At 40.8% G+C, this 18,892-nt stretch overlaps 2 protein-coding genes across 2 annotated transcripts in view; one reads left to right on the forward strand and one right to left on the reverse strand.

The window, feature by feature from the left end:
- Nucleotides 1-4,691: 4,691 nt before the first annotated feature.
- Nucleotides 4,692-5,345, forward strand: LOC149288982 (cyclin-dependent kinase 5 activator 1-like). Its single transcript, XM_089491215.1, has one exon. The coding sequence runs from the start codon at nucleotides 4,692-4,694 to the stop codon at nucleotides 5,343-5,345; it is 654 nt and encodes a 217-aa protein (XP_089347341.1).
- Nucleotides 5,346-9,077: 3,732 nt separating this feature from the next.
- The window catches only part of LOC149288983 (receptor-type tyrosine-protein kinase FLT3-like), a 49,733-nt gene continuing 39,918 nt past the window's right edge, over nucleotides 9,078-18,892 (reverse strand). Inside the window, exons 16-21 of the mRNA XM_089491216.1 lie at nucleotides 12,218-12,336; nucleotides 11,242-11,364; nucleotides 11,023-11,134; nucleotides 10,840-10,939; nucleotides 9,991-10,108; nucleotides 9,078-9,179 (exon numbers count right to left, since the gene is read on the reverse strand). Of these exons, the coding sequence (XP_089347342.1) occupies nucleotides 9,078-9,179; nucleotides 9,991-10,108; nucleotides 10,840-10,939; nucleotides 11,023-11,134; nucleotides 11,242-11,364; nucleotides 12,218-12,336 (674 nt within the window). The remainder of the gene's footprint in view (nucleotides 9,180-9,990; nucleotides 10,109-10,839; nucleotides 10,940-11,022; nucleotides 11,135-11,241; nucleotides 11,365-12,217; nucleotides 12,337-18,892) is intronic.

The raw sequence follows: 18,892 nt of genomic DNA on the forward strand, positions 1-18,892 counted from the left end.
AAATATTTTCAAAAATTTTAGCTAACAGATTAGCTGCAGTTATGCAAGACTTGATCCACTCAGACCAAACGGGCTTTATACTGGGTAGGAGTGGTGAAGATAATACCCGCAGGATATTAAATCTTATACACGAAATACACTTTAATAATACGCCGGCAGTCTTCTTAGCCTTAGATGCGGAGAAGGCTTTTGACCGGGTAAGTTGGCCCTTTTTGGAAGAAACTTTAAAAATGTTTGGCCTGAATGGACAATTTTTGGATAATATTATGGCATTGTACAAAAATCTGCAAGCTAAGATCTCAGGTTCAAACTTAAATTCGACCATTTTTCCTATCAATAATGGGACAAGACAAGGATGCCCTCTAGCTCCATTATTGTATGCCCTCCTTATCGAACCCCTTGCGACGATAATACGTCGGTCAGAAAAAATTTCTGGAATAACAACAGGTCCATACGAACACAAAATCTCTTTATACGCAGATGATATTCTCCTCACTTTATCTTTACCTGAAATATCACTCTCAGAGACATTGGAAAGTATTAAGGAATATGCAGTATATTCTAATTATAAATTGAATTTAGACAAATCTCAGATCATTGACTTTAATATGAATTGTCATAGATTTGAAGAAATTAAAAGTAATTTTGCCTTTTTATGGGGACAAAACTACATTGATTACCTAGGTATCAAGATATATCAGAACCTTAGAGATACTGTAATTAATAACTATACTATTCTTTTGGAAATCCTTAGAAATCAACTCACACAATGGAAAGGCTTAGAAATATCATGGTTAGGTAGATTAAACACATTAAAGTCGTATGTCCTTCCAAAATTAATTTATTTATTTAGAGTTATTCCTTTATCAGTTCCACGAAGAATTTTAAATCAATTTGAAAAATTATTTTACTCATTCGTATGGCTGGGTAAAAAACCGAGGATTTCACGAATAATACTTACCAAAAGTCTCTCACAGATCGGTCTTAATTTCCCTAATTTACGTACTCTTCATCAAATTTGCCTCTTTGGTCATTTTTTGGCATGGGATACAAAACGAGAACTGAATCTCCCATGGTATAGATACGAGAGGTGGAAATGTCATAATCTAGATCCATATTATCTCTATTGGTTTAATATAAAGGGAATAAATGATTTAGAGATTGTTAATCCTATTGTTTCGAACATTTTGACCAACATGATTAGTTTTAAGAAAAAATTTGGTATAACTGAGTCTTCTTCGTTATTTACTCCTCTAATAGTCTTGCAAAATCTGATAAAAGATATCGAATTAAGATTTTGGTTTTCCCAAGGAGTGGCTACATTAGAGGACATCTGGTCTTCTACGGACCTAGCTCCCTTTAAAGAACTACAAATTAAATATTCTTTCTTAAGTAAAGAATTTTTCCCATATTTAAGGATTAGAAATTTTATTAAACATAATCCGGTCAGACCTTTGACTAATCTAGATAGGTTTTTGAACAGACATCATAAAAGAAATACAACTATGCGAATAACTAAATTGCTTGAACAAGAATCTATTCTAGATAAACCTAATACTATTTTAAAATGGGAAACGGATTTGGGAATTTCTTATCCACCTGATATCTGGGCCGCAGCCTGGATTAATACAAGAAAGGCGATACACTGCATAAATTTGCACGAACAATTTTTTAAACTCCTTCACAGATGGTATTACGTTCCGACATCTATACATAAAATGTATGGTTCCGCCTCTAACAAATGTTGGAGATGTAAATTAGAACTAGGAACCATGCTACATATCTGGTGGGAATGTGATAAACTTTCCAATATGAAACTTAAAGTTGTTGAATTATTTAGGAACTTATTTGGGTTCGATTTAATACTGTACCCTCAAACTTTTTTATTTCATATTGATATATCCTTGCAAAATAAATCAAATAGATATCTGGCCATTAATATTCTGGCCGCGATTAAAATTTGTATTGCAAGAAATTGGAAAACGGAACAAATACCGTCATGGTCTCAAGTAATTACCCAGGTAAATTATCAATATAAAATGGAAAAACAATTTTATAGGATATATAGTAACATCCATAACTATGAGGTAATCTGGCTTCCTTGGCAAAATATGATCTTGGAGACTGATTTAACATAACTGAGACTCCTCCCTTTTTCTCTTTTCCTTTTTTTTTTTTTTTCTTTACCTTGGCAAATTATTATTATTATTATTTTCATTATTAGTAAATTAAAGATACTCTCTCTTCCTCCCTCCCGCAGCTCTGGTTATAACATTAGATTATGATAACTTCAATTTACTGTCATCTGTATGTAAGTTAGATATTTTATTCTGTAAAATTTTACTCTTGAGTCATAGAAATGGAAGATTTTGTCTTGTTATATGTTTGTAATGGTCAAATTTTATATGTAATAAACCCTTTAATAAAAAAAAAAAAAAAAAAAAAAAAGATACCATTATTTGGATCACATCATATAATGTATTTCATAAAAATATGGTGAAGAATTGGAAAAAACAATTACTTAAAAAAACAATTATTTAAAAATATTCAAATATTTGTCCTGCATTTAGAAATAACTAATGTTTTTATGGGTTTTTTGGCTTGTTTTGCCAGTTATACGGCAGTAAGTATTGCTATTTTACAAGGGTGTAAAATGCCCCATACACTTTTTTTATTATTACTTTTGTACTTTGGGTCCAGAATTTTTTTTTTATGTAGATTTGTATGAGGAAGGGCATGAGGTGTTTGGGCATTTATTTTTACATTTTCTATTAATAAATGTATGTACTTGCATCCATCAAGCTCAACTGTTTTCATATTCCTTGCTTACCGCTGTAAAGATCAGATTTCTTCTTGGACCACAAGCACTGAATAAATATTAATTTCAATACTTTATATTCTGCTTCATTAAAAAAGTATTATTTTTATTTTTTAAAATGTTTTCACATTCTTTATTACTTTTACATTTTTTTACATTTTAATTTATTCTTTAACTATTTTGTACATTTTTAATATTTAGCTATTTTTATGTTTCAGTAAGCAAGGCTCCTTTGCTCTTCATTTCTGATCACTGTGCCTGCGTAGTGGGAGTGTAAGAGTCTGCATTCTGATTTGTAGCTTTTTGCTTAATTTTCGTCCGTTATTTGGGGGGTCAGGCATGGTTTTTGGAGATTCCTACGAAAATGTCATTACATTTGCAAATCATACGAATACGAATCCACAAGTCTAATGTCCACTCGCCATCAGGGAGATGCAATGCTCAAAAAGTACATAAAGTAGTTTAATCTGCATTCTTCTTTACTGGGGCTCTCAGGGACAAATAACTGTCCCTTAAAGCAATATATTCTATATAAAATATTTCATTGTTTAACTAATCACTGCCCCAAAGATATATTTGCTAAGATTCTGCTATGGTGATAAATCTAGATGCACAGCTTATTCTGAACATGATGTCACATGGTGCACAAGGCTTTATTAAAAATACGACCATTCGTCCTAAAAATGGGGAAAAGACGTCACCAGATGCTCCGCCGTTTTGACGTAAATTCATGCTGCTTATAATGTGCCTTTATAATTTTAATATTTAGGGACTGACACTTATATTGAGGACTGTTTGCGGGTATGTAATATAATTATTGTGGTAATACAGATATCACAAGGAAAAATATTTTTGATTTTATTGATTAGTTGTTGCAGCCCTAGAATAAACCCTATAGTGGAATATTTGAATTACGATAAAATAAGCAGCACTAATTAGATTGTACATTTCCTCCCAAAATATACAGTTTTGAGGACCCCTTAAACAAGGTTTGAAGCCACTTTTCACCGCAGGGCAACACTGGATGTTGCGGAGAACATATGGCTCATATAAATAGGACAAGAGCGACATCTAGTGACCAGAATTGGGATCTACACCATCATGTTCATTTTTAAAAGGATGATTACCTCGTTTCATATAATGCGAGTAGAATACACATCAAATTACCTTTTATTATGTGATAGGATTAACATTTTAATACTGTTCACGCAAAATTGTTAATGGTTTTTTTCCTCACAAATGTTGTAGGGATGGTTATAACGGAGAACAGAAAATGCACACATCTACTCTTTTTCCAAATTCAAAACCAGATTGTTTGGGAATGATGAATATTTTGTAAAATGATAAGAAAAAACAAAACAAAATAATACCTGGGGCCGGTTTTGAGGCCATCTAAGTATACGGGTGGCTTTTATTGATTAAAAAAACAGTTATGTGTTCCCAGAAAACAATATAAACAAGGCAAAATTGTATTTGATTAAAGATTGGTTTAGTCATCTAGCAGGGTTAGGAATGGTGTTTCTAATGCTGCATTTAGTTAGAAATGTGTTAAGTTAAGCAGCTTTATGGTGTCTGCAGAAGAAGCACTAAGGGTCGATCCTAGACTTGTGTTTATATTACATTGGATTCAGGTAAATTTACTTTATTTATTGAATATAGCTATAGGAGTTGAAGTCCCTGGTGTTCATGATGTCCTATCACCATAGATCATAAAGACTGATAGAATGATGATGATGTCATGGTAATGAGGTAGAACAATGGCTTACACTCTCCAGTGTTCTGTGACTCTCAAAAACAAGCTCACCGGTGCATCTCAGGCATAACTCTCAGCTGTTAGCAGTTGAAACTTCTTGTTGTTTTTGCCAAATACTACATGGCTTCTCAGGAGAAAAAGACAGGGAAACCGCTCAAGAGGCGCTCCTCGGTCAGCACATCAGACCCGCCCTCGAAGAGGTTTCTGGCTCGGTTTTTGAACCAGCAGCCAGAAGACAACGAACCGACCAGCAGCGGCCAGAACACCGCGCCCGATCCCAACAATTTACCATCACAACGGGACCTGGAGCAGGCTGATACCATCGAGCTGCTGCATTGGTTTGGGAGGTTTATCTGCGGCAGGTGTCCTATGATACCATCTCTCAGTCCCATGGACCCTGTGCGCTGGATTGTTAATGTGGACAGAGCCCTCTACCTCCAAGGATGGCAGGCAGAGCCATTCCTAACACCAGCTACCGTCACCTTTCTTTACTTGGTGTGTAGAGAGGCCGTCTCCTGCTGTCTGGTCAGCAAGCAGGAGTTAAAGGCAGCTCTCATGGCCTGCCTGTACGTGTCCTATTCTTACACGGGTGCGAGGACATCATACCCCTTCGGGGTCTTCATTGCAGGCAGTGTGAAGGAGGCTTTTTGGAGTAAATGCCTGGCTGTCGCCATAACAATGAGTGGAGAAATGCTGCGCATCTACAACGACCCAGCATACTTCGCTGAGACCTTCGCGGATCTGAAGGCTGAAGGCGACTGGGAGAGGAGCTAAAGACAGACCGGACTGATGAGGGAAATGACATCTCCTCTGTTATTTATAATGCTGGATACAGCATCGCTTTACTTATAGAGTTACTTATAGATTAAAAAAATTATAAAAACCCCAAAAGGAGTGATTTCTATTAATAGCTGAAAAGGGAAAATTTAATCTTTGGTTGAAGATGTGTTTTTATTAAGCCTAACTAGATAAAGCTACAGAGAGACATGAGCTTCCAGGACCTCGGAGGTCTCTTCTTTAGATGTGATTGAACACATTAACCTGTGTATTTCACTTTCCAACACATCCCATATTTCATTGTATTGTAAGTTACTTTGCGGAATTATTTGAAACTCGCTCAGTGTGGCCGTTTATATCTTATCACCCACAGTCACTGTATACGCTGTCAGCCATTACTGTCACATAATTACCAATGGAATTTATCAGATATCAGCCCCATCGGTGAGCTTCACCTCTCCAAATTCACAGTCTGGTCATCTGGCACATCGGGCAAATACCCAACCTGGAGGTTCAGTAATAAAGAAACATTTGGCTAATGACAGCAACAATTCCTAAGAGGCACAATCCGGTTTTGGACGATACACATTCACAAAGAAAACAGAAAATCCCTAAAAAGAGCCCAGAAAAGACACAGCGTGTCTCAAGCCAGGTAATTCTAGATGCCTTAGTGGCTGGATGTGGAGCTGCATGTAAAACACATAAAAAAAGGCTTCAGACATTATATTACATAACCGCATTATAGTAATCAGGGCTTGTAATCTGGACAAAAAGAGTAAAAAAATGAAACTACCATAAAAAGCCCCATCAGAATTTAAATAATGCCGTTATTAAACAATGCAAAATACAATCATGTGTTAATTTAGCCCCAGCATGAACCATGTAGAGTCATATGGGTTTCAGAGGTAACGGTAACTAAGCTGCTGGCATTTCTCTCTCCACTCTCTGGTCCATTCTTCTGCGGGATGAATTATGCTTTTATCCCCGGAATACTTTTTGTAATATATAATTTACCACAGATAAGTCGCACAATTTTAGGCCTCCACTCAGCATTAAGAAGGTTACTTTCCTCACTTGCTCACGGATGTCGTATTTCGTATTTTCGCACGCATGAATTTGCAGGAAAAACACTGAGGTTCCATAACTGCAACCAACAAAACCCAGATAATCAACCTGTCCCCAACCTGCTGAAAACCAACGGACTTTCTACAGCTGAGGGGAAGCTAGAAATAGTGACAGTTGAGCATGTTATGGGCTGTGAAAAGGACCAGGTGGATTTGCATCCTCAGCTCCACTTTAATCTTACGGGACCAAAGTACCCGATATTCCATGGCCATTTTACTTGTCATATGGGTTATTTGGAGGATTGATAGTAACCATGCTTCCTTTGTTTTAGTATTAAAGTTTGTGGGTTGCGTGCATGGCTATGTATATATATATATATATATATATATATAATTATATGTGGTTTGTATCAAATGTCCATACTTTGCCATGCAACACATTGGGGTCTATTCATATCCTCGAAGGGAGAGCTGGGTAAAGTCCATTTAAATTACATTTAAAGCCGCATTCAGTAAAATGAAGAAATTAAGACTGGATATAAATCATATACAACATACATCAGTTCTTAACATTCTAATGTTTATTTACTGATAAATAAAGGAATAAGTACAAAAATACTACCCTTTTTATCACATAAATTGCAGACATATATGCACAAAAATGATCAAGCACTGCAAAAATAGTATAGAATAACATGAATAATTGCATAACACAGTTTGCTAATCATTGTAAATCTATAAGAGCCATTAAATAGAAACAACGGTATATAGTAAAATTCTGTATTTGCTCGATTATAAGACAAGTTTTTTTTCAGAGCAAATGCCCTCAAAAATACCCCTCGTCTTATAATCGGGGTCGTTTTATAATCAGACCTCAAATAGAGGTCTGACTATGAGACTAAGATCCGGTGCTTCTGAATCCCTAGTGTGTAGTTGGGGCAGCGGGTAGACATCTACACGATTCGCGTAGGCAACTTCCGCTGCAGCCGACAAGGAGGTGTGGTTAGCAGCGGGGGTTTTCTGCGTCCATCGTGCAGACCTTCCCCGGCTGTCAGAGAGGAGAGTTCCCCGCACTGGTGTGGGGAATTCTCTCTGACAGCTGGAGGGTGTATATAGCATCTATCACAATGCCTCTACAAAGTCTTTGTTCTACATCTTGGAGACCTGTTCTATTGCGACCAAGAAGTCTCTTCAAGCCCCCCCCCGTATTATACCCTCACCCCTTCATGAGCCTATTTGTCTTTACAAGGGTAAAGTCAATCCCCCACGCCCATCATAGGTCGATCCTCTTTGCAATTTGGAAATCCATGTATTCTAACATATTAGTGACCGCTCATGTCTCTCCTTTTAAATGTACTTTTTCTACCTTGGCCGATAACATGCAAGTTGTAGAAAACTCAACACAAAATATCAAACACAAGAAAGGTTCTAAAAGACAAAGAACATTCAAAACATTTGAAAAGTAATACATCAGACTTTAATGTTGAACCAAAGTTTTTTGGTTAGTTTTGCTCCGTGGGGGGGGTCAGGCGTTGTTTTTGTAGCTTCTTACAAGTCAGTGAGTTTGCCAAAATTCGGTACATTTGTGATTCGTGATGCACAAGATGAATACTTATGTATTTTTCTGCTATATCTTATTCTTATCTACAAATGAATTAAGTTTGATTAACTCCATGAGTGCTGGGCAGGCAAAAAGGCATGGCTATTAGGTGTCTACCCATATTTCATGACAGCTATACATGGCCCACTAAATGGCGACGAAGGGTAACACCCGCTTTTTTTTTTTTTTTACAAGTATCAGATTAAAAATATGTTTTCAAAAATAATGTGCTGTTTTCTTTTTTAAGAAAAAACTTCTCATTTTTGCATAATGTTTTCAGTCGGCTGTATATTAGCCATTTGTAAGTGTTCTAGCTGGTTTATCATAGCCCAGTCTACTATACACACAGACTGACCTGAAAATGATGATGTTATCATACTGACAATGGCTCACTGCAAATCACGGGGCCATTCTGACTAATGACAGGTTATGGAGGAATGGGCTTCGTGGCTTTGTGGTAAAGAATCAGCTCAATGTGGTGATTGTGCAGGGAAAGCCACGTAAAACATCACATGACTGACAACAATGGCAGCTGTCAGGTTGCAGATTGCTTTGTTCTTCAAATACTTTTATATGTTGTTTAGAGTGCATGGTCTATAGTACTTCACAATTCATTTATTAAGACTATTAGAAGTTATACATTTGTACTTCTTATAATGGGCCAGGATTTACACACACATACACATACATACACGTACACACACACATGTACACACACACACGTACACATACACACTGGAAACAATCAGTGTTGCCTGGATGTGCAAAGTGACCGCTTCCCCTGCAGTAAGCTGAATATTATTCAGATAAAGGAAATTTATTAGACCAAAATAAGATGGAGCCAGGTTGTTGCGAGCGCTGACCAACATTACCGTATACAGCATTTTTATGCTGAAGTTTAAAAAGACTTTTTCCATAAGGAAAGGAGGGGGACCTTAACTGTTTGCAAACAATTATGTTTCACCCCAAATTATAGCCAACATTGTACATCACTGGAGAAAAGTACATTTCATTCATGTCATGTGATGCAAAAACTGGGGTTTGACCCCCCGTACTTCTCGCTCTCTAATGAAGAGTGGCATTTTTCTCAGAAAGAGTGGATTGAGTTTCGACTGAGTTTTTGCTCTGCTCGGACATTTCTTTGCAGTTCTCTAGATTCTGATTAATCTGTTTATGGAAAATTAGAAAATAAATTAAATTAACACACATGATATACAGAAGGTAATTGTGGCTGCCTTAAAATCATGCATAATAGATCATTCTGTTTCATGAAAGTAACCAAATACCATATTACATTTTGTGTAGTATACCTGACATATACACAGCTAGGCCTTCTAGTGCCCCTATGTACAGCTATTCTAGTCTTCACGTAATTATAAAGGATATCATGAGTATAGAGGTCCTTTATCACTCCCATCACTCCTGTGTTCCAACGGCACGCTGTATTCACTAATCCATGTTTATGTTTTAAAGGCTAATTGATCGTTAGAAAACCGTTTTGAACAACTAGACATTTCCTTGTATTCCATGAAAACAGCTAAGTGACCCCAAACTTTTAAACGGTAGTGTGTGTATATATATATATATATATATATATATATATATATATATATATATATAGCCACATAACCACCTTTTTCTTTTAAAAGACGAAAAGAAACATATTTTATAGGGATGATCAATAATATCTACTGGACATCTGAGTGGTCTATCAGTTAACTATGAGGTTTCTTTCTCTTGAAAGGAATATATAACTTTTTTAATTTTGCATTTTACATTAGGAGCTGTAAAACAATTAGAATTAAACATTGGAAAATGGGATAACGTTTCTCTAATTACACTTTTGTTGTTCATTTTTATGAAATCCCACACTTTACGGCTCACGGACATCTCTGCTTAAATAGCTATTTGTGGTTTTACAATGCCAATGTAATGATGACCCTGTTGTAGCTGCCACATTTTCTTAAAAAGTCTTTACATTTCTACATACCAAAGCTTCCGTATTTGAAATCTGATATCCCAAAAAGGAAACGAGCTGTGGGAAAGATGGTCTTTGAGTTAAATCAAAAGCCCAGCATGATTTCATCAGGAAATATCTGTGGGGAAAACAGATCTTAAAATAACGACTATAAGAAGAAACCCCGTTTAGCAGCAAAAGGACTGCATCTGACAGTAAGCATTATCAAGGTTCATTTAGTGCTATTTGCCCCAACTCGTTTATGCCAGCCCGTCAGTAGCAAAGGATCCTTTACGTATCTGTCTCAAATAATATGCTGGCGCATGTTGTACACATTAAATAACACTCGGCAGGTATAGTACTGCACAGGGCTCTTAGGCATAGGATAAGGTTGCCTTCTTTATTTAGATTTTATTTTTTCTTTATTTAGATCTGTTTATTTAAAAATAATCTTTATAGCTCATATAGATTCTAATTAGGTGCCACATAATTCATTAACCCATTTAGAAAGAACATTTATTATTTAATTCCCTTACACACGCTATTTATTATTTACTAGGTAAAAGAGAGGTAGTTCATAAAATAAAATCACATACTGGGGAACGTTATTGGCTAAATCAATTAAAAAGGGTTCCTGGTTGAACAATACTATAGCGCACATCACATCCTATGTCTTGTTTTTCTTCAAAGTTTACCCTTTAGTGTCCCATAATAGAGCCTGATATTTCTCAGTATGGGTCTGCAGCATTACGTTGGCTTGTTCAAAGTATATCCATCAAAATAATACATTATACCCGATATAGATTAATTGATGTATTTCGACTTTATTGAGCAAATATGAAAACACAATCTATGTCATATTACACTCACATTTCATCTGAGGCGTAGTACGGCTGGTCCATTTTAAATCCACTCTGCAGGAGTTTATAAAAGTTGGCATTCACTGGCATCCCGGGGTACGGATTGACTCCTGACCAAAAAAACAACAGATGACATGAATAGCTGTTAATACATCATTTACACATTATGATTGTATTTATAAGGTATGCTTACCGAGGGAAAAGATCTCCCAAAGTAATATTCCATAGGACCACACATCACTTTTAATAGTATAAATTCCTTCAAAGATACTCTCTGGCGCCATCCATTTTACAGGTAACCGTGCCTAAAAAAGCCAGGAAAACCCATAGAAATATATATGCTGTTTGAACTCTTTATTGTAATCACATGTCCAGTCATTGTTAGAATAGAAAAAGCATAAACTATACTTACATTGCCTTTGACCACATAATTGGGGTCATTCACAACATCACGAGCGAGTCCAAAATCACATATTTTGGCTACTTTTCCATGAGTCACAAGAATATTTCTGGCAGCAAGGTCTCTGTGTATGCACTGGATGAAGAGAAGGTCATTTATAATAGTATTAAAGACATGGTTACAATATCTTTGCCCAACCTTTCCCAATATTGTCTCTAGTGGCACCATTAAAAAATTGTCCCACTGCTCCACTACAGTAGACGAAGCACAACACTTTGTGCCAGTAAAGGTGGGTCCTAGAAAGCTCTTTGTGCTTTTACTTATTCTTAGTTTGGTACAAAGAAATAAAGATGTCTTGGGTCCAGTTGTCTTGGTAAAATGGTCATCTGGCAAAAACCAGAGAACTAATATTGTAGAGAACTTGTTATGTCTTACAGGAATTCTCTGAAGCATTGCTTTTGAATCAGAAGGCTAGATTCCCAACAAGAGATTTTATGGAGTTCTATCTCACGGCACCTGTAATGAATCGTGCCACACGTACCATCCGTCCAACCTCACAATAAATCCCCATTTTAAGCCGTTACCGATATTTCTAACACGCCGCAGGGCAACCGAGTTTGACATTTTAAGAGGTGCCAAGCGATCTCGAAGGGAAGAAGACCAATGTGTTTATCTAGCCTTCAATAGAAATAAATGTCTCCCTCCCTAGTAAATATTTAATTTTATGTATGAAATGATAATTAAGGCATATCACTAAGGGACAAAGTAATGTTGTGAGATGACAATAGACTTACCATTCCAAAGAAAAGTTCCTGTAAAGTTCATTTGTTTTAGTAACAAACCCTTAATTGCAATACAACAAGCGATGTCAACTATTTTTAGCTGACTATAAAAAGCATGATGACTAATTTTTACAGGATGGGCTGTTCTCAGAATTATTTACTAGTTCACAAAAGTTCATATTTTTTTACGTTGTTATGAAACTTACCAGTTTGGATTCAAGAAATTCCATTCCTTTCGCAACTTGATATGAAAAACAGAGCAGATCTTCAAATGTGAGAACGTTCAAGGCATCTTCATCGCACCGTATGTTTTTGTAATTCAGTTCTTTATGAGAAAAAAAATGTTTTCAAATTTAGAGCCAGTAAATGGCATATTTATCAAATATAGAGAATTTGCAGAATTCCCATTTTATATAAACTCTTATATCTTGTAACACAATAATGCAAAAGGTAACAAAATTGATCACATCATCTGAAAGGGATAGTATATTCAGGAACTTAGGTCTAGGGTCGCAGGTTTTTCGGGTGGTAGTTGACCCTGCTAGGCACTAGAACACTGGTGTCACCTTTTCTGTGTCTAGACAATAGTCAGGGTGGATTCATATGTGGCCCTCATGTGACCATGCTTACTTATTACTAGACTTGGGCACCAGGGGGCTCTTCGTGTTCGTCTTCGTGCTCGTCTTCGGGGGGGAAAAAACCTTCGTATTCCGCGAATATTCGCCCGTTCCTGTCTTCTCTTCGGGCGAATATTCGCGGACATTCTTCGTGCTCGTTTAATCTTCGTTTCCTTCCCGGTTGCCTTGCAGGGGTTAATACGGGGTTAACAACACATCGGAGCAGCAGCAGCTGCCGTGAAGGAACGTGTGTGCAACTCTATTGGTCGTTTCGGCAGGGGGCTGGTCTGGCATCAACTAGTGAATTGCAGAACGCACTTCATTCGTTGATGGCAGGCCAGCCCCCTGCCGAAACGACCAATAGAGTTGCACACACGTACTGAGGTGTACTGTACACAAAATGACCTAGAGACAAATGCTCCAAGGAACTTGGCCTCCGTTTATCATACACAATCACACATCCATAGATGTTTAATAAAAGAATAGGGATTATTTTACATTTTTAAATTGATTTTGGACCACTTGTAATACATGCCTAACATTTGCTACCTATTTACAATGGCATACTTTGCAACAACCCAACTTTTACTGGACAGGACTGGAAAAAAGCAGGACTGTCCACCAAAATCTTGGGTGTGTTGGCAGGTATGCGGATGGAAAAATGTTGGACAAGAACTAAAAAATAGCTTAGGGTTAATGTACGGTTATGTTTAAGATTAGTAGCAGTGCACTGCTTTGGTTAAAGATGTATTATGTCTAAATAATAATTTAATTTTAATGGGTTTTAAAAAAAAATTAGGGGTTTATTTAAATGTATTTTAAAGTTAGATTTATTATTTAGTACTTTATTATATTTATTTAATGTTTATACTAGTGGTACCTACCGAGCTATAACTACCAACGTGTATTTGCATACCTAGTTTAGCTAAATTAGATGGGACAGGACTGGAAAAAAGCAGGACTGTCCCTGAAAAAGTTGGGTCTGTTGGCAGGTATGTGGATGGAAAAATGTTATAGTATGAAGTGTGAGTTATAGCGTTAATGCTAGTGAGTGTAGAAATGAAGGCCAGGACAAATAACAAGAGGAAAGGTCCTTGTGATTTTTGCATTGTACGTGTATGTGTTATGTGTGTTATGTGTGTTATGTCACTGTGTTATTTGTGTTATTGTGTGTGTTATGTTTGGTTGGTTGTGTATCAGAAGGAAAATAATGAAATGGAAATGGAAAAGGAAATGGGAAAGGCGAATGAGTGGGCAATTGGCGACCCACTCACCTGTTTCACCCCAGAGCAAAGCATCCAAACACTGTCAGTCCTAGACGTTTGGCAGCGGACTTCCAGAGCTCAGACACAAGGCCCTAGCGTAAGCTGGCCACTCCGGCGGAGGTAGCAGGCGTTGCCACACCGCAAACAGACGCAGCCAGGGGGGAGAAACTGCCCTTACCATTAGGGACATTTGAGGCATGACACTAGCCAGGAAGCGAACTGGCATCGAAGAGACGCTGGCATCACCACCAGCAGCAGCAGCAGAATTGGGAAAGGCGAATGAGTGGGCAATTGGCGACCCACTCACCTGTTTCACCCCAGGGCAAAGCACCCAAACACTGTCAGTCCTAGACGTTTGGCAGCGGACTTCCAGAGCTCAGACACAAGGCCCTAGCGTAAGCTGGCCACTCCGGCGGAGGTAGCAGGCGTTGCCACACCGCAGACAGAGGCAGCCAGGGGGGAGAAACTGCCCTTACCATTAGGGACATTTGAGGCATGACACTAGCCAGGAAGCGAACTGGCATCGAAGAGACGCTGGCACCACCACCAGCAGCAGCAGCAGAATTGGGAAAGGCGAATGAGTGGGCAATTGGCGACCCACTCACCTGTTTCACCCCAGGGCAAAGCACCCAAACACTGTCAGTCCTAGACGTTTGGCAGCAGACTTCCAGAGCTCAGACACTAGGCCCTAGCGTAAGCTGGCCACTCCGGCGGAGGTAGCAGGCGTTGCCACACCGCAAACAGACGCAGCCAGGGGGGAGAAACTGCCCTTACCATTAGGGACATTTAAGGCATGACACTAGCCAGGAAGCGAACTGGCAGAGAAGAGACGCTGGCACCACCACCAGCAGCAGCAGCAGCAGCAGAATTGGGTAAGGCGAATGAGTGGGCAATTGGCGACCCGCTCACCTGTTCCACCCCAGAGCAAAGCATCCAAACACTGTCAGTCCTAGACGTTTGGCAGCAGACTTCCAGAGCTCAGACACTAGGCCCTAGCGTAAGCTGGCTACATTGGCGGAGGTAGCAGGCGTTGCCACACCGCAGCAAGTGCAACCAGGGGGGGAGAAACTACCCTCTCCATTAGGGACATTTAAGGCATGACACTAGCCAGGAAGCGAACTGGCAGAGAAGAGACGCTGGCACCACCACCAGCAGCAGCAGCAGCAGCAGCATTGGAAAAGGCGAATGAGTGGGCAATTGACGACCCGCTCACCTGTTTCACCCCAGGGCAAAGCATCCAAAAACTGTCAGTCCTTGGCGTTTGGGAGCAGACTTCCAGAACTCAGACACAACGCCCTAGCGTAAGCTGGCTACATTGGCGGAGGTAGCAGGCGTTGCCACACCGCAGCAAGTGCAACCAGGGGGGAGAAACTACCCTTTCCATTAGGGACATTTAAGGCATGACACTAGCCAGAAAGCGAACTGGCAGAGAAGAGACGCTGGCACCACCAGCAGCAGCAGCAGCAGCATTGGAAAAGGCGAATGAGTGGGCAATTGACGACCCGCTCACCTGTTTCACCCCAGGGCAAAGCATCCAAAGACTGTCAGTCCTTGGCGTTTGGGAGCAGACTTCCAGAACTCAGACACTAGGCCCTAGCGTAAATTGGCTACACCGGCGGAGGTAGCAGGCATTGCCACACCGCAGCAAGTGCAACCAGGGGGAGAAACTACCCTCTCCATTAGGGACATTTGAGGCATGATTTCAGCCAGGAAGCGAACTGGCAAAAGATGCTGGCACCACCACCAGCAGCACCGTTGGAAAAGGAAAAAGGTGAATGAGTGGGCAATTGACGACCCGCTCACCTGTTTCACCCCAGGGCAAAGCATGAAAGTCTGTCAGTCCATGGCGTATGGGAGCGGACTTCCAGAACTCAGACACTAGGCCCTAGCGTAAATTGGCTACACCGGCGGAGGTAGCAGACGTTGCCACACCGCAAACACGTGCAACCAGGGGGAGAAACTACCTTAAACATTACAGATAAAAAAAATTAACTTTCCAAGCTAAGAGCTGGGTAACCCAACTTGGGCAGATTGAATTTAAGGAAGGCAATCTGCTCCATCAGATGAGGTGCCATGCGTGAGCGCTGTGGACTCAGTATGTTTCCAGTCATAGAAAACACGCGCTCACTTTGAACAGTGGTTGGCGGACATGATAGTAGCTGCTGCGCAACCCATGAGAGTGCAGGCCACACACTCTTCTTTTCATCCCAGTAGCTAAGAGGATCAACATTAGGCGCAGAAGGAACTTCACAGAGGTAAAGTTTGACCATTTCAGCAGCACTACTCTCCTTTCTGCTGCTAGCTCTGTCAGATGGTCCAACTATACTCCCAAGTGCCTCTTCTCAAAACGCAGCTGCTCCACTCAGCTGTGTTGTGCTGCTTGTGGCACTGCTGCTGATGCTGCTGCTAGGAGTAGCAGACCACATCATCTCTTCCTCCTCCTGCACCTCTCCCTCCTCGGACAGCATTCCCATTTTACGCTGCCAGTCACGCACCTTGTTGACCAATTGCTCCCGGTAGCTACTGAGAACATTAAATTTCAAAGCTAGCTTTCCCTTAATTCTTGGATCGCAAAGGCACGCTAGCATCATTTCGGGACTCTCTTCCATTCGTTTGCGAAGGTGTACTTTTAGCAGATCCTTCAGCTTCCTGACTATGGCTGCTATGTCAGGATGTAGAGTGCCACCTTGAACAGCCTCACGGTTTCCAAGGAACACATCCATCTTGCTGCCTAGATGGGAGAACACTGGGATTACCTGGGCCAGACTGGCAGTGTTTGAGCTTAAATTTTCTGTGGCATCCCTGAATGGTTTAAGGACTGCCACTAGCTGGGCGATCACTGTCCAATCCTCCCTATTCAATGGAGAGGTAATCCCAATATTGTGCTCTGAGGCAAGATTATGGATTGCCCTCTGCTGCTCCAAAATCCTCTCGAGCATGTCTAACGTGGAGTTCCACCGTGTACTGACATCCTGACGTAGGCAGTGTACGGGAAGACCTGACCTCTCTTGCTCTTCCCTCAAAAGTTGGCTAGCCTTAACACTATGGTGAAAGTGCCCAGCGATCTTTCTGCAGCGGGACAGAACTACTGCTGCCACATTAGTTCCTTCTGACATTGCTGCCTTCACTACAAGATGGATGATGTGGGCTGCACAGCGCACACCAACAATATGACCATCTCGCAGCGCTTTCACCATATTGGCACCTCCGTCAGTTACCACAAAACCAACTTCAACATTGGTGCCCGCCTCTGCTCCCACCCAAAGGCTAAACATTTTCCTCATCGCATGCAGAATGTTTTGGGAAGTGTGCTTTTCATCCATCACTTCTGCATGGAGAAGGAAAGATCGGTAGCCTGCTGCAGCAGCTTCCTTAGACACACCGGGCTGCCACCAGCGTGCTGTCAAAGAAAGAAAGGCATGCTGGCCGCTAGGTGCACTCCACAAATCTGTAGTGTAATGAACAGACTGACCAGCAGCCTTGGAAAGCTCCTCTTTCACTGCTGCAACACAGGACCGATACAATGAGGGGACAATGTTCCTGCTGAAAGTGGAACGTGACGGAACTGTATATTGTGGAGCCACAGCCGCCATCAATTGTTTGAAAGGCTCCCCTTCGATCATAGAGAAGGATGCCCCTCCAACAGCAATGAACTGACCAATCAGTCGCGTTACTTTATTGGCCTGCTGTTTGGGCATTGACCTTTTGGATTGGAATGCCACAAATTGTTCCAGGGTGGGCTGGACATGCAGTGCTCCAACCTGCCTTGGTCTCTGGCTGCCAGCACTAGTTGCTGCTGCTGCTGCTGCTGCTATTGGCTCAGAAGAAGAAGATGTTGGGGTTTTTCCACGGCCACCAGCTATGCTGCCTGCACTAAGTTTTCCCTCTGCATCTTTCCCCAATAGCACAGCGTTGTGTTGAGTGCTGAGGTGATGCTTCATGCTAGCACTGGTAAAATGGCCAGACACTTTCCCTCTGCTTATTAGCTTCCCACAATGTTTGCACTTTCCATAGCGCCCTTCTTCAACATTTTCAAAGTGCTCCCAAATTGGGGCGCGCATAGCCTTGGAGTGTGCCTTGGGTGCTGCTCCTACTGCTCGGGGTGGATGAACAGAGGCAGAACTAGTGGTGGTGGGACTGGTGGTAACAGTACTGGCCATAGTGGGACTGCTAATTGCTTTAGATTTGCTAGGTTTTGCTGCTGCTGCTGGTGGTGGTGGTGGTGGTGATGATCGTAGCGGAGAAGGTGGAGGCTCAGGGGAAAATTGTGCACTAGTCATTTGGACACTGCTCCCTGAGGAATCTGATTCCTGACCACTCATCTCCTCTACTTCCTCTGGCTCATAGTCTAGCTCTTCATTAGCCAGATCGAATGGAATTCCTGCTAGGCTGGAGCTAAGACTGATATCGTCGTGAGACTCGTGACTAGTAGTAGTGCGAGCAGGAAGAATAGACTCTGCACTTGGCCTCTCAGTCTCAGGCTCCTCTGCTACCTCGCTAGGTGGAGTTCCACTATGTGTAGCCCTCTCTCTAACTGTCTTTACAAAAATTTTGTAAGGACTTGGTGGCTTGCTAGAGGTACTAGGAGGACATGGCGTGGCGGTACCAGTGGGAACAGTAGGCGCAGCACTAGTGGTGGTAGAGGCGGTAGAGGTGGGGGTGGTGGTGGTGGTGGTTTTCCCTACAAAGGAATGAGATCGCTTTGGTTTGGGACCCCTCTGAGTCTTGCTGCTAATTTGGCTCTGCTTGGTACCTTGCATGCTGCTGGTGGATGGGGAAGATGCTGCTTGGGGCAAAAGGCACTTCTTTTTAGTCACTGGGCTGGTACTACTTGTGCTACCCTTTAACTTTGAACGTGCTTCTGGTGCTTTAGGCTTTCCGTAAAAAACCATAGAGCTTGTGGGCCTAGCCGCACTACTACTGCCTGCTTTTGGTGCCTTTCCTTTACTTGATGATCCTTCAAGCAATGCTTCCCCAAATGATAAGCGAGAGCTTGGCC

Source organism: Sceloporus occidentalis, unplaced genomic scaffold, assembly GCF_023333645.1.
Source record: "Sceloporus occidentalis isolate IW3139 unplaced genomic scaffold, rSceOcc1.0.p SCAF_49, whole genome shotgun sequence".
Taxonomy (NCBI): domain Eukaryota; kingdom Metazoa; phylum Chordata; class Lepidosauria; order Squamata; family Phrynosomatidae; genus Sceloporus; species Sceloporus occidentalis.